Raw genomic sequence first — 27,331 nt, 5'->3', positions numbered from 1 at the left:
TGACAACAAACAGGTCATAAGAATTTCCCAAATCTTCGTTTTTTTCAACTTCGAGGAATTTGGAAAGGAAAAGTTCTCAAGATCAGTTTTCTCTCAAATGAGTTGAGGGCTGGCTCAAGAACCCACATTACTAGACGTCAACATCACTAGCTGCATCCAGCCCTCCTTCTCCTTCCTCTAATCCAAGGTCAGCACGGGGGTCAGGCATCAGGGTTCCCTGGCCCAATGACACCACCCATCACAGTTGCCTGGAGAACAAGTGGGGTCACTTTCCTTGTTGAGGAAGCAGTCGCTCAATAGATCATAGAGGCCAAAATATCGGATGGCCAGCGTGAGCACTGAAAAACGGAACAGATCTCAGGGTTAAGGTGTGAATCGGGCCGGTGAGAAAGACTTGGGGCCACTGGGCCAACATCCCCTGTGAGATCAGTCCTGTGAGCTTGTGATGGGTCCCGCAACACAGATGTACCGACACACGTGCGAGCTCACAGAGCAATCCCTGCGTCTGTGCGCCTACCGCTTTAAGACAATCACGTGACTGTGTCGACTCGGCCAAAATGTGCCAAACTGTGTTTGTAGGGAAGAGCATCTGTCTACAGGATGCAAGTGCTGAAACAATCTCATCTCACGGTTCCTTGTGAATGTCTTTGTGGATTATGGAGCAGCTCCAGAGGAAACACAAGTTGGACCATTTTGATCTCCTATTGGAGAATAACGTATATATCTCAATCTCCTTGTTTTACCCAGTTTGTCTCAGATTTCTGTTCTAATTCAAATTATGTTCAAAGTAATGCTTAGTTCACTATTCACATTATTGTTATTATTTATTTATTTATTTTTTGCAAAAACGCAACCGACTTAACTTAGCAAACTGTAAAACATTGCAAAATTCTTTTATTTATTTCAATAAAAAAAGATAGTCCACAAGCATCCTCACTCACATCATTTCCATTTCACATTATGATCCATGTTCATGTTATATAAAGATTTGGAATGATACAATATGAATGCAAAGACTGAAATGCTATTCTTGTATATACTAGGTCAGTGCTTCTCAATTGTTTTGTGTTGCGCCCCCCAGAGGAAGAAGTAAACGTTTCGCGGCCCCTAACTCGCCGCTTCTCTGTAAATAGTATCATTTGTCTATAAAATTATTAAAAATATAACTCTGCATAACGTTGTATCCTTGTTAACAACAACAAGAAAGAAATAATAATATAAACAACATTGTTTCTAAACATTGTTTTTGTCTGTCAATTTGCCTTAAAAATAAAAAAAATCATGAGTTGATGTGCAAACACACTTTATTCTAGTAAACAAGTATGTTCCCAGAGGTCACATGTGCCGGTCCGCCCCACGATTTGAGGAGGACTGCATGAGGTCATGGAATCTGTGTCATTTCAGTAGGTTGCCTGCAGGGATTTTTAATGTCCAGCAGGCGTCAGTATTCAGTAATACAGCATCAACACAGTGTGTCATATTGTCGAAACGCTTTATGATGCCTCATTTACCCATCACGACTGTGGGCCTCCGACCAGCCTGAGGAGCAGGTTCTCTCTGTGTCACTGCCTCGCGTCTTTCCTTCCACATGGTCTCGCACAACTTCTCTGGATTTCCTGAAAGAGAAAACTCATCTGGCCCTGCGACGCGTTTGCGACTTCGTGGCAAGCGTTCTCCGCCTGTTGAGAGTCTAGAGAAGCGAGCGTCATGTAGCCGTGTCTGGTTGAGACGAGTCCTCTTTGCAGAGGCTTAAAATTAATTTACCTTCCACACCTGATGAATCTGTTTCCACCGGGACGACTTTAATCCCACTTCCAGCCTTGTGAGAGCAGCAACGCGGACCGAGTCATTAGGTCGTCGCCAGCTGCTCCAGGCTGAATCATCCGCCTCAGCACAGTGAGGTGTGAGTCCCTCAGTCTGGACTTAAAGGTGTCTGGGGATCCTTCGCCATTACACGAGTCATTGTCCAGAAATTCATCTCATGATGTTTTTCGATCTGAACTAAGTACATTTTATCTCAGTTTTGTGAAATAACTGACCGACCACCATCAAATATTAGCCGCAATGTTACTGAAAAATGAGACAGAATATCAATGACGGCTACAGAAAGACCCCCAAAAAAATCAATAAATAAAAACACAATTTATTATTTATGATGAAAATGATTATGAAAATGATATTATTTAACTGAAGGTCGTGGACAAGTGTTGTCCCTCTAGTGTGCTCAGCCCTCACTAGAGAATGATACATACATGTAGGGAACCTAACATTAATTTATGTCCAGAAGTTTCACTTTGATTGTATATTTCATCTTTAAATGATGGAAGTTTTTTCATCGTTGGGAAATGTCTTTTATCTATTTATTTGGTCCTGCAAAACATACAAGAGCAAAGCCACTTGAGGGCGTCACTCACTTCAGAGAACTACGGTGACATGTAAGTAACCTTATGTGTCTAAGTTTTATTTTGTTTTTCACCTATAAATGACAGCAAATGTGTACAGACAATTTTGCAATAATATTTTACATTTTAACTCTTGCTTTTTCCACTGTTGGGCAGTGTATTTTTATGTTCTTGTTTTTGGCTGGAGTTTGTTGCAGCAGCTGAGTCGTGCTCGTGTCCCTCATGGTCTCGGGCAAAGATCTGCCTCAGCTCTCCATCCTGGGCCTTTACACTGAATCTGCCAAATTCATCAGGATTCATCTGGTTCAGGATTTCATTCATATTTTAATGGTGCTCATCTAAAATTCCCTTGAAAGAACTTTAATGAAAAACGCAGGATGTGCACGTGCGAGTTTGAACGCTGCATCCTTCTGCTTTTTCTCCGACATCTGCAGCGGCGGGAGATGAGAGAAGTTGACACACAGAATTAAAAATATCTCCCACTCGCGCACACACACTCACACACACACGCAGACACAGATTTGTGTTCAAACCGTCACTGGGTTCCCCCTCCTCCTGCGCTGCAGACATGCAGTCTTTGGTGCCTAGCGGGACAATAAAGCTGCAACATAAAGGAGGTTTTCAAGTCCTGAATTCATTTTTCGCCCTTTGATCTCGTGTTTTAACACACACTCCGCCTACGTCACACCAACATCCCCTCAGTGCTTCAGGAAAATGATTCCCACATTAGGTTTGAGCAGGTTTTTTTTCCGGTTCCACATGAGAGGAGTGCGGCTAATTGGGTTGGTATGAATGACAGGGAGCAGGTTTACTAGTGAATGCAAACGCTGCTGCAGCTGCAGACAAGCGTTGACGACGACTGTGTTCCCACGTGTCCCTAAAGAATTTCTCCTGCTGTCGAGGACCATTTTTACGAAACGCGTCTTGAATCACGAGACGTTCTCTAAACCTGTCAATTTCACGAGTTTCACAAGCTTCTTCTAGTCACGGTACGGGCCCATTTATGCTCAACGTTACCTAAGGATCCCTCTGTCTGTGCGCTACGTTTCCACAAAGCTTACGGATATGGACCAAATGGAACTCCACCGCCGGAAACCGTGGGGGGAAGTGTTGCTGTTACTCGTTGATACGTAGCTCTAATGAGACATGAAGAAGACATAACAATGGCGGAAAATCTCCGTCCTCCCGTGGCGATATAGTTAACAGCCTCACCATCCACCGCCTCCTACATCGCTGCTTCTGTTTCCTCTTCTGTGCAAGAGCTACACGATCAATAGTGTTCCTCAGTTGCCATGATGGTTTTGGAGATTGTTGCTGTCATAAACTTTTGACACTGGAACACTGGGCTGCTCCTCCTGCTGGATACAGCATATTGGTGAACAGCTTTACCAAAATAAAGAACGCAAAGAATCAGTAACGGTAACATATTTCAACCCTCCATGATTCGTACGTAAAGGGAGCATAAATGGGAGTGAACGACGTCAGTGAGTCGGTGTGTTCTAGACCACCTAGAAGTTCTCCTGCACTGCTTCTGAGGCGGATTAGAATGACGACTTCCACACTTCCGCGACATATAGTTTCCTGATGTTCACACATCGCACTCGTGATGCACTTTCAAAAGCGCAGGTAAGCCACGTCATATCGGGAGATTGAAAAAGTTCTGCGTGAGGAACTCTTATTCCAACCCATCCTCACACCTGATATAAGGACGATGGGAAAGTGGACTTTTGCGTCCTATACTGACAAAAAGGCAGCGTTGAATGTCATGCACAGGTGTTCCAATGGACTAAAAGAATGGTTTCCTTCCGTAGCCTTCCAGGCGGGGCAGTGTGGATCGTGCGTTGTGTTGAACTACATGGAGTATCGCACGCAGCCGATAACTCCAGGCGCAGCAAAATCACTCAAAAAGGGGATTTAAATTTCTGTTAATATTGAGTGATGAATCGCAGATAACTACCTTTTAGGGTAGCCTGTATTCACCATCTGGATCGACACATTCTCTTGAAGGATTTGTCTCTTTCTTGTACGCTCCAACTGTGTGTGTTGTACAAGCATGTTTCAGAACACTAGCTCCACCTGCTGGTCGACTGAGCTCATTGCTGTCAAACATGTTTGAAACGCTAGAAACAGGATGAAATTGTATAAATAAAACCAAAGCAAGGCCATAATATGGGTAGATATGAGATGGTGGGAGGGCAGGCTCTCTGAGTGCTTTTCTAGTATCTGTGTCCTAAACACTGGCAGTTGTTTCTTGATCTGTTTGAGGAACACACTTCCTCTGAATCTGCGTTGTGCCTGAGAAGATGAGTTTTGACACGAATTTGATCTGTGGTATCCTGCCATGTTCCTGGAACAGTAGGAGGAAACCAGAATCGTCCATAGGAATAACACTCAAACTTCAGAACTTGACTTCCTGAGTCCAGTTCTGAGTGGAAGGCAAGAGCAGTGAGGAGCATGGTCACCCACTCAACACTCTGAGTGAAACTTTGGCCGAGCCTCTTTGAAGGGAGCTTGTGGTGCGTCATTTTTTTTCGACGGGCAGATTTCGTTCGGAGGTTGTCTGGGTAGCAGATTCCAGTGAAATCAGAAAACAGATGTCCAGTCTGGTAAGGGAACAACTCAAAACATTGACACACATCAAGCAATTTCTGTTCTCCTTAACCAGGACTCTGAAACCCAATTTCCCAGTTATTTGAAAGTCTTCGTCTTTGTATAGTCCTCACAAAGATAGTGTTTTGTCAAGAAAGTCCACGCAAAGTAGGAGAAACAAGCCCACACACACACCTGACTGTGATTGCTCGGCAGGGAGGCGACTCACAAATCAAAGCCGCAATCTCGGGGTCACCTGCTCTGGAGGAGGTGGCTGGACTTGCTCTGACATTTTCAAAGTTTATTATAGATTTATGAATGTACTCTCCCTGCGCACTGACGCACACACCAAACACACAGAGTGACGCTGTCGTCTGCACCGCGGCGTCCTTCATGTCAGAGCCTCAATTTGGGGAAATGTCAGCGAGTACACGGCGAGTGGGAGGGGTGTGTGCGTCACTGCGAGGTACAATCGCACCGGCTACAACTCGTCGTCTCAAACCACCTGAAAGATTCACGGGGAGAGAAAACAAGAGACGCAGAGCGTCAGAGCGGGGGAACACCTCAAAAGGCGGATCGCTCGCCGCTGATACTTACTGCTCTCTGTTGCCATGACGACGGGGTGGGGGAACCATCCAAAAAAAAAAAAAACCCCAAATCCTTAGCTGTCATTAAAGTAGAAGATGGATTGTGCTCTGAACTTGGCGGATAGAAAATGTTGCGATGTCGGCTTCGCAAATCCGCCATGAAATGCGGAAACATCTGCCTGTGAGGAATCATTTCCGATTTTCCGAAAAAGGCAAAGAGAAACAAGAAAGAAGTGGAGCCCACCAGTTTGTGGGAGACGTCACGACCTGGAGGATGGAGTGGCGACAAGCTGGCAATGACATCACATCTGTCGCCCTTACAACCCATCCTCACTCCCTCGGCGTAATATATTGACGCTGGGAAATTGGGGGCGGGGGTGGAGGGTTGCTTCAATTGACTATTGACATGTTGCTGCATGTAGAGCAAAGGGAGCACCGTCCCATGCCTCACCTGACCCCAACCTCTGTCTTTCTTTCGCCCAAGGCCTCGGGATATGCAGTGTTCGGTGGTGTTACAACTGAAAGCCTAATGTGTCAACATGCAACACAGAAGACTTCCTTTGTCCTCAGTATAGGACGCAAAAGTCCTCTTTCCCAACATCAATATTTCACACCACGATAGTGAGGATGGGTTAACCCTTACCCCTCTCCTGCTCTTGGGAGCATCCTGTAGAATGACTGAACGTGAGACACTGTAGTGATTAGTAGATCTAGTTTTTGGATCATTGTAAGATCATTTTTAAATTCATTTTGAAGCAAAAAAATACCCACCAAAAGCTCTTGGTTGCACACATTGTGACTCGCAGGCCTTGGGCCTTGCGTTTGACACGTGGTTTGGAGATTTTCCAAGCACTCGCTCTTCCGGTTCCACTTTCTCATGACACCTGATTAAAGATCTCCCTTCATTCTGCTCCGCCTCCAACCATCATCCTGTGCTGTCTCCGCTCCACCACGCACTTCTGCAGGGTGAGACAAGGGTCACTTCCCTGCCACGTCGTATCCATCACTTCACCTCTCGGCCGTGTCATCAACAGACATTGTTTGTTCTTACCTTGCTGTGCTGGAGTCACACGACATCAAAACTGCACGGCGTCTTGCAGCAGTTCTGGGCACAACTCACCAAGCATTAAAACATTAAAACTCTTCTTGTTGACCAACCCAACCAGGTCAAGTCACCCTCTTCTCCAACTGAGACAACCAGCTCTCAAAAATGATCTCATCATTTATTGATCCAAACTTGTCGGTCAGATGCTCAGAACCCAGGTCCATTACAGTAATACCCTGACTACTAGTGATAGGTAGATGAGGTATCGTGAAACAGTATCGCAGGGTTGATCAAACGGTGTATTAATGTTTCGGAGGTCACTAAATGGCGCTCTCGATTGAGAAAGTTTTCGTTGGTCAAATTCAAACATTTTGAAGCAGACAGCGCCATCTGATGGCCTCTAAATATCAGGACACTGTTTCATGAAACCTCATCTACCCATCACGACCAACTTCCACAGGCTTCCAGTCTCTCTGGATCCACTGTGTAGTTCTGAGCTTTAAATTCCTCACTGGCTAAATCAAACTCGACAACCTCCACCCAACTCATCCAGGTCTCCACCAGACCCCCTTTTTTAAGGGTCTATTGTGGTTGTTTATTCCTGCTGTGATATTTGGAGACTCCCTGCAAATGAGAGTTGAGTTCTGATGCGGCCCCTCAGGATTAAATTGAATTACCTCTATTCTTATCCTCTGCTCTTGAGGAGTCTGATATTGGTTTGGGAAGATTCTGTATTAGCATGTTATTACCTTCGCTGAGTTAGTCACGCCAGGCCCCTTGACAACCAGGAGGATTAGTGTCCTTCGCTCAGCAACCCTTGATTTGGTGTGGACGGTGGCCCTTGAGAACGTGAGCCGCGCTCCGGCGCTTTGTGCTCGTACAATCAAAGCAAAATCAACTGATTCCAGTTGAAGGGTGCGACATTGTTCCCGCTCTCCGTCTGGGTGGCAACGCGGCTGGTTATTGATTTCTAAATGATCTCGGCTATCGACGCTCCAGTTATTGACTACTCGCATGAAGAGACTTTTTGTTAGCAGCTCGCAAAGTGCTTTAGATTGACTCCTTCATTGCTGAGCAGGAGCCGTCCATCTCCATGGAGACCTCGGATCCTGACCCCCAGGCAAGGTCACCAATGTGTCTGTGACAATCATTTGTGTGGCTCCTCCAGTAGGGGGCAGCAACAAAACGAGCCACCAAATGGTAAAAAAAATGAAGAAGAAGACCTCAGGTTCATGTCGAATGTTTTATGAAATACTGACCATGTTGTATGCATTGGAAACAATGGCACTGAGGAAAAGACAGGAGGCAGAGCTGGAGGGAGCAGAGATGAAGATGCTGAGCTTCTCTCTGGGAGTGAGCAGGATGATGATAGGATCAGAGGGACAGCACATGTGCTCAGGTGTTTAGGAGACCAAGTCAGAGAGGCTAGATGGAGATGGTTTGGACATGTACAGAGGAGAGAGAGAGAGCCAGTACATTGGTAGATGAAGATGTTGAGGATGGAACTGCCAGGCAGAAGGTGGAGAGGAAGGCCAAAGAGGAGATTGATGGAGGTGGTGAAGGAGGACATGAGGTTTGTAGGTTTGAGAGAAGAGGAAGCAGAGGACAGGGGGAGGTGGAGGAGGATGATCTGCTGTGGCCACCACTGAAGGGAGAAGCTGAAGGGAAAACAAGATGAAGATGTTGTAAAGACATGTACAGAGGAGAGATGTAGCCAGTACATTGGTAGATGAAGATGTTGAGATGTTGGAACTGCCAGGCAGAAGGTGGAGAGGAAGGCCAAAGAGGAGATTGATGGAGGTGGTGAAGGAGGACATGAGGTTTCTAGGTTTGAGAGAAAAGTGAATTGATGTGTTTATTTCCCAATTCATCGGCTGTCTCTGGCGTGGGGGATCAGTTTCTCTGCTTACGAACAGAACAAAATGGGCCACGTGCCCTGGGTCTGCCCCGTAGCCTCCTCCCAGTTGAATAAACCCGGAGAACCACAAACTGGACACTAAGTTCGTCTTTTGTTTCCTAAATCAAAATGCCTGATTTTACAGGGGAAAGGCAACAGTTATTATAAATAAATTATAAATACTAATACTAACTAATTAAAAAAAAAAAAATTAAAAGAACATTTGGGGTGAAAATGTTCGGGAAAAAAAACATGGATTTCTGTCTCTGATAAAATCATATATATATATATATATATCCTCCAAAAAAATAACATCGACGACCGTGTTTTAACAATGCGTGAGCATGTCGTCACTATGTGGGTCGCGGACGTGAGCGCTGGACCCTCCTGCTGGTCTGGAACACGCAGTCAGGTCGATGAGGGAGGAGATGTGGGAAAGACCAAATGGTTGCTCTGCGAGGCTGCACGGCGCTATTTTTAGCCGGAACCACATCAGCGCTGACTGCAGACGTTGAAGGGAAATCACTTCATTTCCAGGCGGAGGCGGCGCAGGAGGATGGACCGGGCTCTGGATCCGGACCTGCCGCTGGTCTCTGAGGAGGAGGAGGACGTCCTGCACGCGCCAGCACCAAGTCCCGCGCAGTGACGGATCACAAGTGTTGAGATCCAGACACGCGACCTGTGGAGGAGCCGACACCGAGCCTCAGACATTCGGGGCGCATGAACCGGGAGAAGGTTCGAATCCCAGCCGGCTGGGAGGTGGACACGTTGATGCGGCGGTGGGGGGGCTCTCCCGCTCCATGAATGGCAGGAGCATGGAGGAGATGCCATTCCAAAGAGTCAAGACCCGACGGAGGAAGGGTCGCTGTCCGGCCGCGGCGCCGCTGCGCTCCATCTCCTGCGAGGACGAGTTCAGCAGCCAGGAGTTGCAGGTTCTATTCCAGAACTACAACCTGAAGCTGGAACAGACCGCCACACTCAAGGCTCTGGCGGTTCTGATCGTGGCCGCGTCGTCTCTGTCGCTGTTGGAGCTGCTGTCCGGCCCGCGGCTGTCGGTGTCCAAAGGTTCGTACCCGGTCCACTGCGTGGTCTTCCTGTCGCTCTTCATCGTCACCAACGTCAAGTACCTGCAGGCCACGCAGCTGCAGCAGATCGCCAAACTGGCGCTTCTCTTCAGCTTCACCTTCGCGCTGCTCTGCTGCCCCTTCCCGCTGGCGCTCGGCGCGTCCGAACCCGTCGCTGTCGCGACCCCCGAGCAAGGCGTGTGGCAGCTGATGCTGGTCACGCTGGTGGCCTACGCGCTCCTGCCGGTCCGGACCACGCTGGCGGTCCTGTTCGGGGTGATGCTGGCCGCTTCGCACTTCATCGTCATCGCGACGTCTTTCACCGGGAGGAAGCAGAAACTCTGGAGACCCGTGAGTTTTGAACCCTCAACCCCGCCGCTTCCATCTTCAACGAAGAATAAAACGTTTATATAGAAGAAAAGAGTCAGATTCGTGGCGTGAACTCAATGTCTTGTGAAGGAGACGAGAGTAAAAAAGAGAATATTTCTGATTAAAACAGAAATTGTAAGCATCATCGGAAAATCCATGTCATACATACGAAAAGTCCCAACGAATTGTCAAAAAAATTGAATGAAGGCGCTGTTAGAAATAAGTAAATAAAAAAATCTCAACTTATTTATGCTTTTCTTAAACTTAGTTGTGTCTCCCATTGTCCTTTAGAAAAAATGAAAAAACATATTTTTCCTTGTTAAAATATTTTAACTAAATCATCTTCCACTTCAAATACAATCATGTTGTTTCTTCTTCTATTTTCTATAGGAAGCAAAACCATGCATAATGCATAAAATAATGCATAAAATAGTGCATAAATCATTGAAAGATTAAGATGGTGTTTTGATGAATCAACAAATGAGTAACTAGTTATTGTATATTTTTAAATATTTAATTTGTGAACTACCTCGAATTGTTGAATTATTCATTTCATGAATTTTAGACGTCTTTATTCTATTGTCACTCTTGAGACCTCTTTGCTGTCATCAGCATTCATCTGTTTTTCTACTCATTAACTCACCAATATTGAGTCAACGGTACCATCCCTCTTGTGTTGTCACTCCTGTGTAAATTTGAGGTCGTGTTATCACAAAGTTGGACCTATTGGATCTATTTTAAATTCAACTTGTTTCTCCTTGTCATATAATAATTTTTAATTATTTTAATTAAATCACTTGTATTTATGCATTTATGTTTTTGAAAATGTATGCTCTAGTATTGAACTATTTTATTTTATTATTATTATTATTATTGTTTTTTTTTTTGTTTTTTTTTTACTATATTAAGGCGTTTATGGACGAAGAGTCTATGTACAAAGACCAGCTCTAACATTAGCACAAACAGCAAAAGTCAGCACAAACGTCCGGAACTCAATATCTGATCCCACATACTCTTACTCTGAAACACCGGCTTGAGGAACAGGAAGTGACCTCAGCCTTTCATGCTGATCGGTGATCGGTAGCAGCAGGCAAAAGTCAACTCTTCCGGCTCGTCTCGACACTGAAGCGATGCACCGGTCGACTTCAAGTGAGCTGGAGGTGGATGATGGATTTTGGCTGCTGTCTCCAGAGTAGGAGGCTTGGAGCTCTGCCCAGACTTTGATTCACCAGATTAACCAAGCAGACTGACACACTTCCCGCAGCAGCTAGTTCTGCTCCAGTAGTCTGAGGCGTTGACCCGGGACCGTGAGGCCAGGACACCCCAGCCTGAGGAGAAGTTGTGACGCTCTGACGCTCCGTGTTTAACTGAACTCACTGCTGAGTCAGCAGAAGTGTTGCTGCCACTTGGCCATGTAATGTTTTGGTTCTGGTTGACTCTCCACTCTCTACCAAGCTGAAACACCAAGACTACCATCTCACACGTTCACTCTTTCTTTTTAAGCACTTTCCGTGTCTCTCACCCTCTAACTTTCACCCTCTCCTCTGTCTGTGTCTTGCTCACTCTCCTGCACGCCTCTTGCTTTCAAACGCCACTCTTTCATGCAGTCCTGTGCACGTTTCATCTTCCTGTCTTCCCTGTCACCCACGCCGCAGCACTCGTTCACGCTCTCTCACTTTTTTCCAATTCATAATCGCTCGCTCGCTTGCCATTTAGCCGCTTGCACACTCTCTCTTTCATGCTCTCGACTCGAGTAAAGTTACAATATTTAGAGGCAACAACAAACTTTGAGCACACACACGTTTGTATTGAGTTTTCTCATGGCCATCGTCCTTTCCCCAGTCTCTCCCCCTAAACCTAATCATCCAAAACACATGGCTAACCAGGAACCAGGACCAAACTGTAGCTTAAATATAATGACCCAGTTATCTCAAATTGAGCCTTAATCTTATGGCGTCCACCGAAAAGGGCTCCCCACAAAGTCATTAGGTCCTCACACGGATAGTGGGATCACACACATAGTGGGATAAACAAGTGCACACACACTTCTTCTGCTTTATAGTATTAGACAGTTTGAATAACCTTTGACCTTTAGCCTTTATTTACAGCCCCACTGAAGAGGTCACAGTGTCAATCTTCTCAATAAGGTGTCCTCCAGCACCAATTGTCTCAGCTCCTCAATCAATACAGCACTTCAACACTTTTCGTCCTCAAGTCGGCCCCTCGCGATCTGACCTTCGTCCGACCTCTGGATTAGCAGTCTAATGTGGACGCTTCTCCTTTCTGCAGCTGGCAGCCAACGCCGTTCTGTTCGCCAGCGTCAACTTGTCGGGGGTCTTCGTGCGGATCCTCACCGAGCGGACTCAGAGGAAAGTCTTCCTGCAGGCGCGCAGCTGCATCGAGGAGCGTCTTCGGCTGGAGGACGAGAACGAGAAGCAGGTGGGACCCTTGAGCAAGCTCCACTGTTGCTTTCGACGCGGTCATGAAATACGATCAGGCGCCTCTGGTCCCTTGAGATGTCGCATGATCCTTTAGGTGAGGCTGCTGCCTTATTGCAGTCAACTCCCTGAAGGAGTGAAAAGATGACATCGCTTTGCTGACCTCAGACATCCAGCGATCCTGAGCCTGAAACCAGTCAGAGGAAGCCAAAGTCATCAGTTCATTTATTCATCCACCTGAAGACAGTCACCATTTCACAGTGGCTTACTGTCTAGAAAATAGAGCTTCGCAATATTTGGGTTGAGGGCGATTCATTTCCTGTATTCCAGGAGCGGCAGTTGTGTCCGGATCCTTGGATGCAAGCTCTGTATGTTTCTAGGGTTGTGCTTTCTCTCCAATGCTGTCCTTGGTTCACATGGACAGGAGTTCGAGGCGCAGCTCTGGGGAGGAGGCTTTGCAGTTTGGGGGCCTGAGGATCCAGTCAATGCTATTGGCAGATGACTTGGTTCTCCTGGCTTCATCACGCTGCGATCTCTTCAACTCTCGCTGGATCGGTTTACATCTGAGTGTGAAGCGGGTGGGATGTGGATCAGCAGCTCTAAGTTAGAGGCCATGGTTCTCAAACGGAAAAGGCTGGATTGCTCTCTCCAGGCAGTCTGTAAGGGAGAGCTGAGCCACAAGGTAAAGCTCCCTATTTACCGATCAATCTTGGTTCGACCGACTAAAGCTGTTGCCCCTGCGACCCGGCAACAGTTAAGCGGATGAGGATGGATGGTCTCAGTGACTCTCTAACATGTTACAATGGGACACAGAAGAGGCGTTTAAATATGAACATTAGCGTGGACAGCATGTGCATTAGTGTTGTGTTGAGCTGTGAGATCAATGGAGGCGTCTTCAGTCATGGGGACTCAGTGTCAGTCTGTCGTGGGGAAGACAGAGCTGAGCCACTGGGTTTCTCCTCCAAAACTGTTGCGGGCCGAACAAGAAGCCTATTAGTCTGCAGTTGTTCCTTACTGAAAAAGTAGACAAATGTTCGTGATGTTATTTATTTATTTTCGCAAAATTAATCTTTGATGCTATCATTGGGATACAAAGTTGTTTTGCCTCTGTCCTGGTCTCGGCCTCCTCTTTGGTCTCGGTCTTATTAGGCCTTTTACACTGACTCGCCTCTGGATCCTCCGGACCTTGGTGCTTTCCACGCGGCGGTCGAACCAGTTTAAGCAGAGCTAAAGTGGGAGGGTCTAACTCAGGCGGAAGTAACACCAGCATCATGACGCACCAAAGCGTTGTTTAAAGCCAACGTTCAAGCGACTTTTGACGATGAAGAGACATAGAAATCAACTGCTCTGTGTGTGTGTTCGTGCCTGTGTGTGTAGGCCGACATTATATTTTGCTGACGTGACTGTCGTCTGAGCAAATGTATCTGGTTTACGCCACAGAGAACTGAGCAGATACTAAATTATGAACTCAATTTCCGCTACTTCATCGACATCCAGCTCATCTGTCATCTGAACATCTGGGAAAATTACGTTTGGGGACCGCAACCGAAGTCTGTAAATTCTCTCTTCTCTGCTAGTTTTCTTGAGGCAAGGCTAGAACTGCAAACCCAAAGTGAAACAGAACAGAAGAGCCCAAATATTGGGTTAAGTTTGCTCAAGGAGTGCTGCTCGTCCGGTGACGTCATTTACAACAAGAGAGACACGCAAACAAACATTAAACGCGTCTTCACATGAGAGCGCAAGTGAAGTAGCTACATGTTTGTAAACAGTTTGGTAAGCTAAAAAGAAAAATATGGTGTGAACACAACCGCAACAGTAAACGTAATATTTTATAGGCAACAGATAAACGACAGTAACATGTAAACATGAGCAAGTTAATAACATGCAGCGGTGACCTTGTCTCCATATTGCGACATCATCTTCTAAATGTTTCATTTGTATTGCAAAGGATACATTACACTCCAACACTGGTGAGCAGTTTTTTCGGTAACTCCGCCTCCAACAGACGCCGGCACGCAGCTGGGCCGTGACAGTGACGCACTTGGTATTGAGCCGTCATGGCCCACGTGCAATGACGTCGGGCTGGATTGGCCTTGCATGGAGGAATCAAAACCAAATGTTCTGGCGTGTTCAGACAATATGGTCGTGCAAGTTTCCAATTGACACCATTTTTTTTTTTTTTGAAGGTTTCAGGTGCAAATGTATTCCCCCTGCAACCGGCAGTAACTATGGCAGCAGCTATTTTAGGAAGGAACAATTACGGTGAGGCCCTCCCCCTCCTTCCCCACCTCCCCCTCCACCCACTCACCTTCACCCAGTCGTTTAACAGTCGGGCAACTTTACAGAAACAGTTTGTTTGGAGCCGCACCCTCCCCGCCCGCCGCCCCGCTCGGATCCCGCCCACGCCGAGGCGAGAATTGATTACCCGCCGCGCGCACACTTAGCACCTGGGATTTGCGGATACGATGATGATATCCTGTGTTTTCCTGGGCTGCGAGCGGCTCCCTTCTGACAGGTAATTACACAAGCAGATTGCTTTCATGGCCTCTCTACTCGCAGTAAAGGTCACGGTTTATCTCGGGGAGGGAGACGCACTCAGAGCCTTGATCGGGATCCGTCTGTGCGGGTCGACAGCGGGTCACTGCCCACAGCGGCGGAGGGAAGCGGCCGGAGGTCCCACACGAAGCATATTAAAATCAGATTAAGGCATGTTGCAGAGCCGGTATGAAAGCAAATTCAATTAAATATGAGAGCGTGTAGTGGTGGTCTGGGTAAACAGCCCTGGTTACCGGGGCAACCTCCTTGCCTTTGCTTAACTGAGCTTTCATTAGCACATCAAGGTGCGGCCACATCCCCTGGTTCTCCAAGCCATAAATTGCTCCAGAAGGTTTCGTGATCAAGGAATGACTGAGCCTATTGTCAGAGAGGAGGTAGAGAGAGCGAGGATTAGGACCATGACGGCAAAAATGATCATCGAGATTGGTGTGATTCATATCATAATCTTGATTATTCAACCATTTTATGTGTAGCAGTCTTTGAAGTTTCAAACTTTATTGACCAATGATCTACAACAGAGGGTTTTCACGGTGCGTCGTCCAACCCAGACGCCGCCATGTTGGAGAGACTCACTGCTCAGCACAGAGCGGTACTGAAGGCGTTTCTGCTGCGTTTCCTTGAAACATGGTGAATCACGCTCGTGTTTTGGGTTGTACGAACCGTTCCAATCGTGAAAAACATTTGGAACTTCCAAAGGTTATGACAAATTAAGGAGAACAACGCCAGAAGCTGTCAGAAGAAAGGAGTCGCTTGTGGTTAGTGAACCAGGACCTTGGTGGCAAAACTGTGGCTAACATCCGAATATTGTGCTCATTAGAAAAAGAGAAAGTATAGCCTAAATGACTGTGAATTACAATACAATGTTCATTTGCATTGTATTGCCGTGGAAGAGAGCACACCAAACTTTGGTCAGAACATGTTATTGATGCCACCCCACAGTTTTCAGAACGTTCCCTTAAATAGCTCTCTGTCACACGCACACTCATCAAAATATTTAAATACGTCACATTCTCATATAAGGTGCAAATGTCGGCGATGAACAGTTCCCTGACCCATCCGCACACCATCTGGTGAGACGCCTCCGAACTCCGGTGACAGTTCAGATCCTCTGCGGTGGATGGAATAGGCGAGAAAACAGGTGACTGACGAGATCAAGATAAGAGTGTCCGGGTCATCGTTCACCTACGACGATGGAGCCCACTCTTACGGCTCCGCACCACCAATAAAGCTCAACTTCTCGAAGTGTCGCGCACTTTCTCTGTCTGTCCTGTCACTCCCAACTCGTTTTCGCCGAGCCTTTTTTCGAAGAGCTTTTTTTGCGTTTTTCCATCGCACTCCATTCACGATCTATGGGGATGTTGACAAAGGGTATCTCCAACATGGCGGCTTCAGGTTGGATGACGTTTTGCCAGATTGGAAATGCTTGTTTTGGACCTGTTGTCAAGCGTCCACATAGCTTGCCGCCACGACAACATTCATCTGGTCTTTTACAGCTAACATGGAAACATAATGACAAAATATACACAATAAGAATCCCACACCGCGTTACTTAATAACGCGTTAATCCCAACACTACAAGGCGCGAGCGATTGTCCTTATGCATTTATCTACTTCCCAATAATTGTTGTTTTTTTTTTCAAAACATCTCTATGCTGTTGCTGCTGTTGTGACTCAGAACGCTGGCTGAGCGTCTGCTCCTCGGAGGTTCTGAAGCTGAATACCATGTACCGAGTCGGGAGCTAACAGTGGCTAATATTAGCGTCCAACACGGCGTGTAAACAGAGGCTTGAGCGCTCTCGCTGACAGGCAGAGCCTCGCGCCACTCTGTGTAGCGGCTCACTGTGCCTTCTGGACGATCCATGGTGCAGCGTTCGGGTGCACCGGGACAGAATGAGAGACATTGGGGAGACGGGTGTTCATAACGTTTTCATAATCGGAGGAAAACATAATCGTAATCCCGATAAAAACCATCAATTAATTGACCAGCCCTAGCAGGAAGGTTAGGAAAGAGCGACAGAGGATAGGAAAGAGCGACAGAGGTTAGGAAAGAGCGACCGAGCAACACACAAAAAGGAAGAGCGGCAGCAGAGAGGACACGTGAGCATTTTTCCTGAAGAGAAGAAGAGAGTGAAAGAGCCTGAACCAGGCAGAGATCAGACATCACGAGAGCATGGGCCATGGCTGAGCGTGAGAGAAAGAGCGTGAAAGAGAGCGTAAGAAAGGGTTTGTGAGTGAGTGATGGAGAGAGCGAAATGTGTGGGAGAAAAATAGCATTGAAGAGACCAGAGAAGCAATGAGACAGGAAGCATCAGATGGTGTGAGAAAATGTGTGTTATGGATCGAGAGTCCTAGAAAGAGCGAGAGAGAGCGTGAGAAAGGCATGGAGGAGTGAGGGGAAAAAATGATGTGTCGGCTTGAGAGAAGGAGGGCGCATAATAGTGCGAGATAAACACGTCATCGCAAGGTGGTCTCTGATGTAAACAACAACAATCGCGCAACTGCAAGTGGATCAAGTCTTTGAACTGCAGTTTCGAACAGGAAAATGGAGCCTTTTCTGAGCAGCTCACCCGGGATGAGGAGTGTGAATTATAGATGACTGAAACCGCTCCTCGAAGAAGGACCCGTCTGGTCCCTGAGAGGTTATCGGATCGGCTTCATCGTCCTCAGGTGACTTTGACCTCGCGGTCCTAGTATGGGTGGCTGCTCAGACCCGGCGATACGGACACAGACGTCGGCCTCGGTCAGGAGAAAGCAATGAATGGTTCTAAAAGTGTAACATGGTTTGGGAAGGGCTCTGTACCCTCATGGAAATTGGCCCCTGGGCCAGTCAGGAGCCTGGATCTGGGCAGTTGGCTTATTGTGATGCTTCACCTTCTCAGTTTCAACTTGATTTTAAGGTTGCATTTCCCCTCAGTTATGAGTGACAGCCAAACATTTGTTGGAACGTGGGCAGAGGCCTGGCTGGAGTCTCCACGGACATGTCCGTCTGAAGTTCTTCTGCCTCCTCAGGAGCGTCTGCTAATGAGCCTGCTGCCCAGGAACGTTGCCATGGAGATGAAGGAGGACTTCCTGAAGCCGCCGGAGAGGATCTTTCACAAGATCTACATCCAACGTCACGACAATGTCAGGTACGGGGGTGTCATGGCGACGGCGGGGCGGGCGGTCGTTTTGATCCAGGTGTCACCTGCTGTGACGTCAAAGTCCAGAATAGAACAACAGCAATTAGAGCTGGGACGCCGCATAAAGGTTAGAGGACCGAAAGATCTGGCGCAGATGAGAAGCAGCTCCTGCAGAGGGAGGGGGTCGAATCCTGTTAGAACGTGAACGGGAAGGCCGTTTGCTGCTCATCGTTGACAAGAATTCTATTGTGTTTGGATGCTTTGACTCTCTTGCTTTTTTCTCGGCCAAAAAATGTTGCATGCCATTTTTACCATTTGGAAGATTTTAGCTGTGTTTTTTTTTCTCCAAAGTCATTGACGTTTCAACAATGGTGTTTGTGGTGAGGTGGATGGAATTTATTTAGTTATATTAGTTATCAGATAACATTTTATATTAGTCATGTTTAGTTAGTTCAAAATGCAGTCGTTTCACTGAGTCGTCTTGTTAGATCTTGTTATATTATGGTTCAGTTGTGGAATTTCTCTTTTGACGATTGTCCAGTTGTACTTTTCTTTTTTAAGTGTTAAGACTTTTCTTCAGATGTACCAACAGTGACATCTTGTTGTTTCTTTTTAAGATGCCACTTACTGCATTACACTAAATCTATTGACTAGATTCTCAGTTGTCTTTTGTTGCTATGGTTCTTTTTTTCCTGTGTGTCTATGTCACAGTTTTTATTTTTATCTATTTATTTTTCATTTCATTATTTTAAAATGCTATGCTTTTTTATTCATTTAATTTATTTTGACTTGCGACTTTGACCTTTTTTTCTTCATTCTTTACTCAAATTTTTTTCAGTCCCAGGTTTTGTTTTTAGTTTTTATTTATTATTATTTATTTATTCATTTTTTTGAAGCAGCATTTTTGCTACAATTGCTACAGTTCACTTATCTTTGAATGCAGTGGTTGACTTTATTTCCTTAGCTTAGTTTTACATTTTTGTCTTTGGTATCTGTGATATTTTGTGTGTCTAATATATTTAGATGTGTTTATTTGTTTTGTTTCCGCTACTAATTCTTCTTCACCTCATATCAAGCAATTCGTCTTTAGCTTCTTTTTACATTTTTGTCTTGGTGTTGTCACTCATTTATCTATGATGGTCGACAAGGTTCATCGTATTTATTTATTTTATTGTCTGTGTTGGACTCAGATCAATATGTTTTGTTTGCTTTTGTGAATCTGCTTGATTCTCTTTTTCATTTTTTTTTTTTGTTATTTATTGCCTACTTTTTCGTGGAAGTGGATTCAGTGGTTACAGTGGAAAAATAAATAGATAAATATGACCAAAACACAGGTCATATTTATGTGTTGATAAATCTATCGATCAAATGATTTACTGGACAGAAATGACGAAACAAATCAAAGTGTCATGAAGCCTCATGACCGACAGGTTTGAGCAGAGGCGGCGGCCGTGGCCTCCCATTGTGATGTAATGAAGGACGGTTCAAGGGCGCGACTGGCGTCCGTGAACTGCGTTCGATTCCGTGTCCTGTGTGGCAGGAATCAGCATGAGTTGCGCACCAAACCGTGGGTTTCTTTTACTTTGGAATAGCAGCTGTCAACTGCACAAAGTGAAAGTAAAATCATCCTGCGATTGTTGAGCCATGAAACCTCTGACTCCACAGCCAGCATCCTCTGCCTCAGCCGCAGAAGACTTTCACTGCAGTGAAGCCTCCTCCTCTACCTTCCTGCATGTTCCTGGCGAGTCGCCGACTCTTCTTGTAAGAGGGTGACTGAAGTGTTATCCTGAACACACGCTCACTGTAGCCCTTCAGAATAAGAGCGGTGAAAGTTTGACTCCGTCAGGTGACTCATCATGATCATGGCCTCTTCAGCTGAGAGAGAATATTCAGGGCGAGAGCGAACGACCCAGCTCTGAGCTGATTGCTTTATAACAAGGCCTTAACAAGGAGCTGGGCATGGCATGAGCTGCAGGAGAGTGGGCGCGCAGGTCAAGGGAGCGAGTCGACTGCTCTCCATCCTCCCCCCCACACACCCCCCTGCTGGCACTGCGCCTGACGTCTCACGTCCTGCTCTTCTCCACGGACATACATGTAAACCCACACGGCATTTCTGTCCTTCGCAGTTTTCAACATTGGATCAACCCCTTCCTCTTTTTTCCTCCTTGAAGAGGAATATGAAAACACGTCTGAATTTGAATGATTTCATTTGTCATGTCATGAACACAGAAGGTCTCATTATTTTCATTACAAATTCATCGTAAATCCATTTGTATCGGTGATGATCGGCACCATGGATAATCGAAACATCCTGATTGGAGCATCCCAAATAATTTCTAATTGTTATGAAGCTTTTTCTTTTCTGTGATATTTGTGGGTTATTTTTGACAATATTTATGATTAAGTTTATAAGTGTTAATGAAAAGAATCAAGATTGTTTTTTTTGAACACAGATTCGTCCTGGCCCAATATTTTCTGTGTTTATTTTTCAAGCAGTAGTTTTTGGTGTGCAATAACTAGTTGTTTAATGTGCAAATAGGTTCCACATCAGAAATGAAAATGCAGTTATTAGCTGTATGGCGTTGAGGCTGCTGACCTGCGTTACTCCTCAACAACCAGGAAGAACACTCCAGTGTTGTAGCACTCGATACCACTTTTGCAGGGTCTCGGTTTTGAATGCGTTTTCTCTCTGCCTTGTCTTGGTCTCAGTCTGAGCGGACCCGAGATTTCTATTCAAGCCCGATCGAGACCCACGGAGAAAACTGTCATCATTGGTCAAAGAGGGATTCTGGCTTTTTGTTCAGTTTTGTTTGTGTTTTTTCTTTGACATATGGTTATGACACTGATCCACAAAAGGCCCACAGTGGATGCAGGCTTTTGATCCTACACTAACTAATCCGGTAGATCAGTTTGAGACTCCTTATGTGTACTGCCTTGCTCTGGTCTCGGTCTTGACCTCCAAATGTCTTGGTCTCTCGTTGCTCTCCAAATGTCTGGACTTTATCTTGGTCTCGATATGCACCAGTCTTGATAATGTCTCAGCTGGAACACTGCTTCCCTCAGTCATCTGCTACCGTTTCCCTGCATATATCTTTACCAAAGGGTGGGATATGACTCCCCTTCAGTCGAAGTGGGTCTCATGAGCTGCTGGCGCACTGCCTCTGAGGGGCTCCCATGTCAGTCCATGCCTGCCTGTTCGATGAAGGGAGTGTTGTAGACTTAGAAGTGGTCGCTGAAAAGCCAAGGTTCCACCAACAGTGAATATAAGATCCAGATCATCGATACAAGGATCCAGATGTGGAAGACTGAATGTCCACCTCTAGAACCAATGCAGGGAACCCCAGCGTAGCTGGGACAGGACACCTCCAAGTGCCAGGCAATTGGGTGTTGATCCCTTACCCTTGACCATACGGTGGTCCATCGTTGATGGCCAGCTGCTGGGATCCCACAGCTTGGACCTAGCAGGCCGTGAACACCTCTGGTGCTTCAGGCTGCTTCGCGATCCCTCATGCATGTCAGCCTAACGGAGCCTATTCGGCGTAATGCATGGGCCAAGACTCTCAGTCTTGGAGTGATGATGTGTCTGAAGTGACCTCCATGTTCCCCCGGTGGAGCTGGAGGTGCTCAGGCTGCTGCCCCGGCTCTTAACCTCGGCTGGGCGGGAGAAAACAGACAGATGGCTTTCTGTTTTTGTCTTTGCTGAACCTTGATTTTTCACCGCAGCCTGCTGCACACAGTCGTGGTACATTCTCAAACAACTCCTGCTGTGTCCGTCACGCATCTCCACGGTGAAACAAACACTCCATTACTGCGGCGATTCTCCTGATTACGACTCATTAACTTCTGCCGTCGCCATCTGATTACCAACCAGCCAGAATCTCTCCACCGCCCTGAAAACCTGCGGCAGCAATCGAAGGCCTAATGGATTTCAGACTTGAGCGAAATAGACACATCCACTCATCAAAGATTGGACTGTAGCGCTGTGCGGTGGTTGGACGCTGGGTGCCTCCAGGCCTGCGAGATCACAGTCGGAGGGAGGATGCTCTGGTACTGCGCTGAATAACGGCCTCTTTCTCTTTCTCTTGCAGCATCTTGTTTGCCGACATCGTGGGCTTCACCAGTCTGGCCTCGCAGTGCACGGCGCAGGAGCTGGTCAAACTGCTCAACGAGCTCTTCGGGAAGTTTGATGAGTTGGCCACGGTGAGTCGACACTTCAAAAGGTTCCAATATGACCTCCAGCACACAGCCATTTTCCATCTTGCAGTTCTACATGACCGAGGCCACTTTTGTTGTCCTATCAATGTTACACTTTCTGCTGAAATATCTGGCCTTAATCCACCTGTGTTGTTCTTCATTTTTTCCTATTATTAAATTTTTTTTTTAAATGCCGCAACTTTTCATTTTTCCCATGGATTCCGCAGTTTAAAGATGTACAATCTATCCGATCAATCTATCACCAATCATGATCGGCCGATTATCGGTGAATGCCGATCACTGCCTGTCATTGCCGATGACAACAACCAATCACGTGTGTTGCGATGCGTCCGCTCCTCCCTCGCTGCGCTGGTCACTCGGTAGAAGCAGGTCTCCTATGGAGGTTTTTTCAGTCTGTCATGTAAAGTTTGCATCCTGCAGGTCATGCAGGAAAAGGGAAGATGCTCTGGAGGGGAGCATGTTAAAAGTTGTCAACACCACAAATTAAACACACCATTTAAAGCACCAGCATTTGACGGATCACGAAGAGTCTTCCATGCTCATGAAAGTGAGACCGCTGCAGCTAACGCTAACGCCAACACCCGCCAGTCGGAGCGTGACTTTCGGGACGCTAAAAAAATTGCCAGAGAAATAGTCATTAATTTCACCAAGCCGGATGACCGGCCTTCCTTGGGAGATGTTTTAAGGCGGAATCATATCTGAATTGACCAAATCTGCTGCTGCTTTGTGTTGGAAGTGAATCCAGCCTTTACTGTCACGAAGGTAAAACAAAACACTGACTCGACTGTCTTCCGAGGTTCATGAGCACAGGTGAGCGTGGAAGCCACCCAGTCGATGCTCTGCCCTTCACCCTCAGCTCTTTCTTCACCCCTCAAGTCTGAACACAATCTATACTTCCCACATTTGTGAACTAAACCCTGAGCTACTCAAACCTGCTCTGGATATTCCACTTTTTTCTGACAGAGACCTGGTCCTCTTCCCAGCGACAGCTGAAGCGGCAGCAGAAGGAGCTGCTAAGAATAAGATGCTAACTGCAAACTGTTGAGTCGACGGCTGCTGGACCGGCTCCCAGTTTCTTCCCACTAGATAAATGAATAATTTATTTTGGATCATTACACATGCAGAGAAACTATCGATCGAAGCATTAAAAATATCCAAAGTGAACTGAAGGAGAGTTTCACTGTGGGAAGTTAAAATTCCACCTCGACTCCATAACAACACGGCAGAGGTCAGATGGTCAAGTCAGCTCATGTCTGTAACTTGGTGGTTTGCCAATATATGGTTGAAGAACGTGCACACACACACTTGCATGAGGATTCAGGAGCACACACCATGACACACATACATGTATTTCACCTCAGCCGTGCACAAATCTCGAGTACGCAGCGCTGCAGGCCAAACTCAGGCCACACTCACACTCAGACTAAAAACAAAAAAAAACTCACTGCAGCGCAGAGAATTATGAAAATGGTCATGTCACGGTTGAGCAACACACTTTCAGCAGAAGACACAGCTGTGCAGAGAAAAACAGACACAGACAGACCTGTGAAACACCACACAGTTCTATGGAGAAACAGATGTGCAATACTCTCTCAAAACACCAGTGATTTGCTGATGCGGCTTCATGAAACAATGGCCATACTTTGGAGGTGGCGCTTTTGGTTTAAAAGTGTTGTTAGGTTTCATTGAAGTAGGAGCTCAAATTCAAATATTATAAAAAGGTGTACACTGTTTTCATGAAACCTCATACCACGAAAACATTGAAGAAAACATAACAATGGTGGAAATGTACTAGGCCCCTTTATGCGTTCTTTCCGTACCAAAATGTACCCGCTCTTTGTGGTCAAACAGCATTTCCATCGCTGATCACATGCTTCCATGCGTTCATTACATTGCTGTTCATTAGTGTATCCACCAGGGGGAGCAGCTCACAGTCAAAAGTTAAGACAATGACAAACTCCAAAACCAACATGGCGACTGCGGAAGAAGTATTGCGAACCTAACTTGTCGTTGAGGCGGCTAAATACATCGCAACTGGAGAGTTTCTGTCACTGTTATGACTTCTTTGTGTCTCTCTCGGGTAGTAACGGCAACACTGCCCACCACAATTCCTGGTGGTACTCCTCCGTATCCGTAACCTTTGTGGAAACGGGGAGAAATACAGGCTCCATCCATCCGTATCTGTGTCCGTACGTAACGTTGATGACCACCGCCTCTTACGACACTGCCCCCGTTTTCGTCTCGTGTGCATTGAAGTACTTCTTCCACAGTCGCCATGTTTGTTTTGGAGCTTGTAGCTATCATAAACTTTTCATTCTGGGCTGCTCTCCCTGGTGGATATGTTGGTGAACAGCAATATCAAGGTAAAGAACGTATGGAAGCATGTGATCAGTAGCGATTGGTTGATGAGGTTTCATGAAACCGTGTGCTGGATTTCAGAGGCCGCCAGATGGCGCTGTCGACTCTAACATGTTTGGGCATAAACAACTTATTCAATGAAACCTCACAGAATTTCGGAGCCAAGAGCGCCATCTAGCGGCCTCTGAAAATGAGGACACTGTTTCATCAACCCTGCACTACTGTTTCATGACGCCTCATCTCCCCATCACTGGTGATCAGTGACGGTAAAGTTGCTTCAAAAGGAGAGGTACATTTTCGTGCCTATAGGGAGCATAAATGGGCCTCAGAGGAGACACTTGGGGGTCAAACATGATGCATGTTTACAGTGAGACAGAACACACTGCACCACATGAGTGGTGGGCGCAACTGCAAGGTACATGCCGATTCACATAGAGGAAGGCAATGGTCACACTTGGCTGCAGAACACTGGTCTCTGTGTGAGCTTCCAGAAATGATGATCCTGTTGTCATGATGAAGTCGAGCAGCAACCTATTTGATGGTCTCCGGTCGACTTCCCGGCCCTTTATCAGCTGTTGGAGAAAAAAAAAGGATGTGACTGAGAGTCACTAGAGCGCCTCCTCATGAAGTCATCACTTCACCATAGACATAGACACGCTCCAGTGAGTCACATGATCAGCAGGATTATCCCTCATGAGTTCATCTTAGACATCAGCGGCAGCTTAGCCAAGAGAGAGGCCAGGCCTGATCCACCAGTGTGTGGCGGCATATCAGTGCAGTAAGCCATTATATCGAGATCTTCCGATGAGGCTCTCGTGCGCGCGCGTGTGTGTGTGTGTGTCGCTCCAGCTGCATCCTGATTGAGATTTATACGCCGTCGAGTCAGTGAGAGAAAAAATCACTTTCAAACGAGCGCCGTCACAGCAGCTGAGTCTGTGTGTGTTCCCTGGAGACGCCACTTTGACTGCCTGACACACACACTCCCAGGCGCACACTGACTCTCATGTTTCGTCAGAACATATGGATAAATGCAGTCCTTCTGAGCTGTCGCAGATTTCTCACTCCGCCAAAGCCGCAGACAAGACACGTCAGCTCATAGGTGAGCACAAAAATGAACTCACACAAGGAACACCGCAGTAGACTGCACAACCTTGACGAAACACACCATAAAATGCCAGCTGTACGCACTTCCACCTGGAGCTATGGAAACATTAGCATCACATTAGCAAACATTAGCGGTTATATGTCAGTGGTGGGGATTATAACGTGTTTTCCTTTAGATTAGGCTGCAGTAAAAGCATCTGTGCCGCAGGCTTATTCATGGCTTCAATGAATCTAGAACTGAAGTTTGATACTTCTGTAAAACTTTCTCATGGATACTTTGTTATTGTGACTTTTTATTCACTCCAGGCCACCGTAGATCAAACTAGTGGTGCTACCGGTTTGAGCTGATCAGACGAAAATAAAGTACCATAAATCCCAGACTATAGAGTGCACCAGAATATTAGCCGCACCACTAAAGCTAACAGGAAAAAGAGATGTTGTTTATACATAAGCCGCAGGTGCTGTGGTGTTGCCGGCGCCGTAGAAAGGTCAGTGGTGCACCTGGCTTAAAAATGCAGGAGGATCAGTTCTAAACTAGTTTGGAAACAAACTGGCCAATGATCTGAACTGGAATCATCAACTCCTCACATCTGTTATTGACATTAAAGCGCTCAAAATGTGTCCCAAGTTTCGACACCACAGCCGGTCTCAGCTGCTGCTTCTCGTCTCCGCTCCTCCAGGAGATCGGCTCTGTGGCCGGGGCTTCGGACTTGCGGGCGAAAACAGCGCATTTTCAGCGCTTAAAGGTCAATACAACATCTGTGATGTCATGGGTTTGTTGTGGCGAGGATCAATACTTTGGCAGCTTGACGCTCTTTAGCCTCTAAGAATCCATATATTAGCCTTTGTATGAGCTCCAGGGTGCAGACCACGAGAAAAACGTCGCTGCTTATGGTCCGTGAACTACGGTATTTTTCTTTTACACGGGACGGTCTGCGGGACCACGCACGTTATAGTTTTGACTTGCATTCGCTGCTTTTCTTCTTTTCTCTCGTTCGTTCTCTGGGATAAAGTGCAGAGCGACACCTCTCGGACGCATGGTGCGTTCAGGACTGTGGGAATTTTCTATACCGCACCCACCTTTAGCTGTATGTTGAATAAAAACAGCAGGTTGTCAAACGCTAAAATACACACAAGGAACAGACACTAAATACATGGATACGTTTCGTTCGCACAAATACACAGCTGCACGCAGCAAACTGCACTGATGAATGGAGGACAGAGTGCAGCCCAGGTGTTTGCAGAACACACATGGAAGCAGGGGATGTTTGCTGTGAGCTGATGTTTCTCCTGCTCTCTGATTACACACACACACATAATCATGCACATTCTGGAATCTCATATCCTCCCACGCCAGGATCTTTCTGCTCCCGTGAGCAGAAATCCAGAGCAGCACGTCTCCTCTCATCTCCTCCTCCTCCTCCTGTTCCTCGCCTGCAGTTACCATGAGTCTTCTTAGGTGTGTGTGTGTCCGTCCAGCCTCTGCTCAGTTCACCTGTGTGTAAGCTGCAGCCGGGCTGCTTCAGTTGTCCTGCATTGGTGTGTTGTTGTCGCGCAGTCATGGAGTTGCTGCTTATTGTGTGACAAA

At 46.5% G+C, this 27,331-nt stretch overlaps 1 protein-coding gene across 1 annotated transcript in view; it reads left to right on the top strand.

Moving 5' to 3' along the window:
* The first annotated feature begins 8,937 nt into the window (after positions 1–8,937).
* LOC128767022 (adenylate cyclase type 1-like) overlaps positions 8,938–27,331 on the top strand; it is a 46,360-nt gene continuing 27,966 nt past the window's right edge. Inside the window, exons 1-4 of the mRNA XM_053878703.1 lie at positions 8,938–9,935; positions 12,243–12,392; positions 17,957–18,075; positions 22,155–22,266. Of these exons, the coding sequence (XP_053734678.1) occupies positions 9,321–9,935; positions 12,243–12,392; positions 17,957–18,075; positions 22,155–22,266 (996 nt within the window). The 5' untranslated portion in view covers positions 8,938–9,320. The remainder of the gene's footprint in view (positions 9,936–12,242; positions 12,393–17,956; positions 18,076–22,154; positions 22,267–27,331) is intronic.

Source organism: Synchiropus splendidus, chromosome 1, assembly GCF_027744825.2.
Source record: "Synchiropus splendidus isolate RoL2022-P1 chromosome 1, RoL_Sspl_1.0, whole genome shotgun sequence".
In the NCBI taxonomy this organism is placed as follows: domain Eukaryota; kingdom Metazoa; phylum Chordata; class Actinopteri; order Syngnathiformes; family Callionymidae; genus Synchiropus; species Synchiropus splendidus.
The sequence above is the reverse complement of the archived record's forward strand: the minus strand, read 5'-3'. Positions and strand labels throughout refer to the sequence as shown.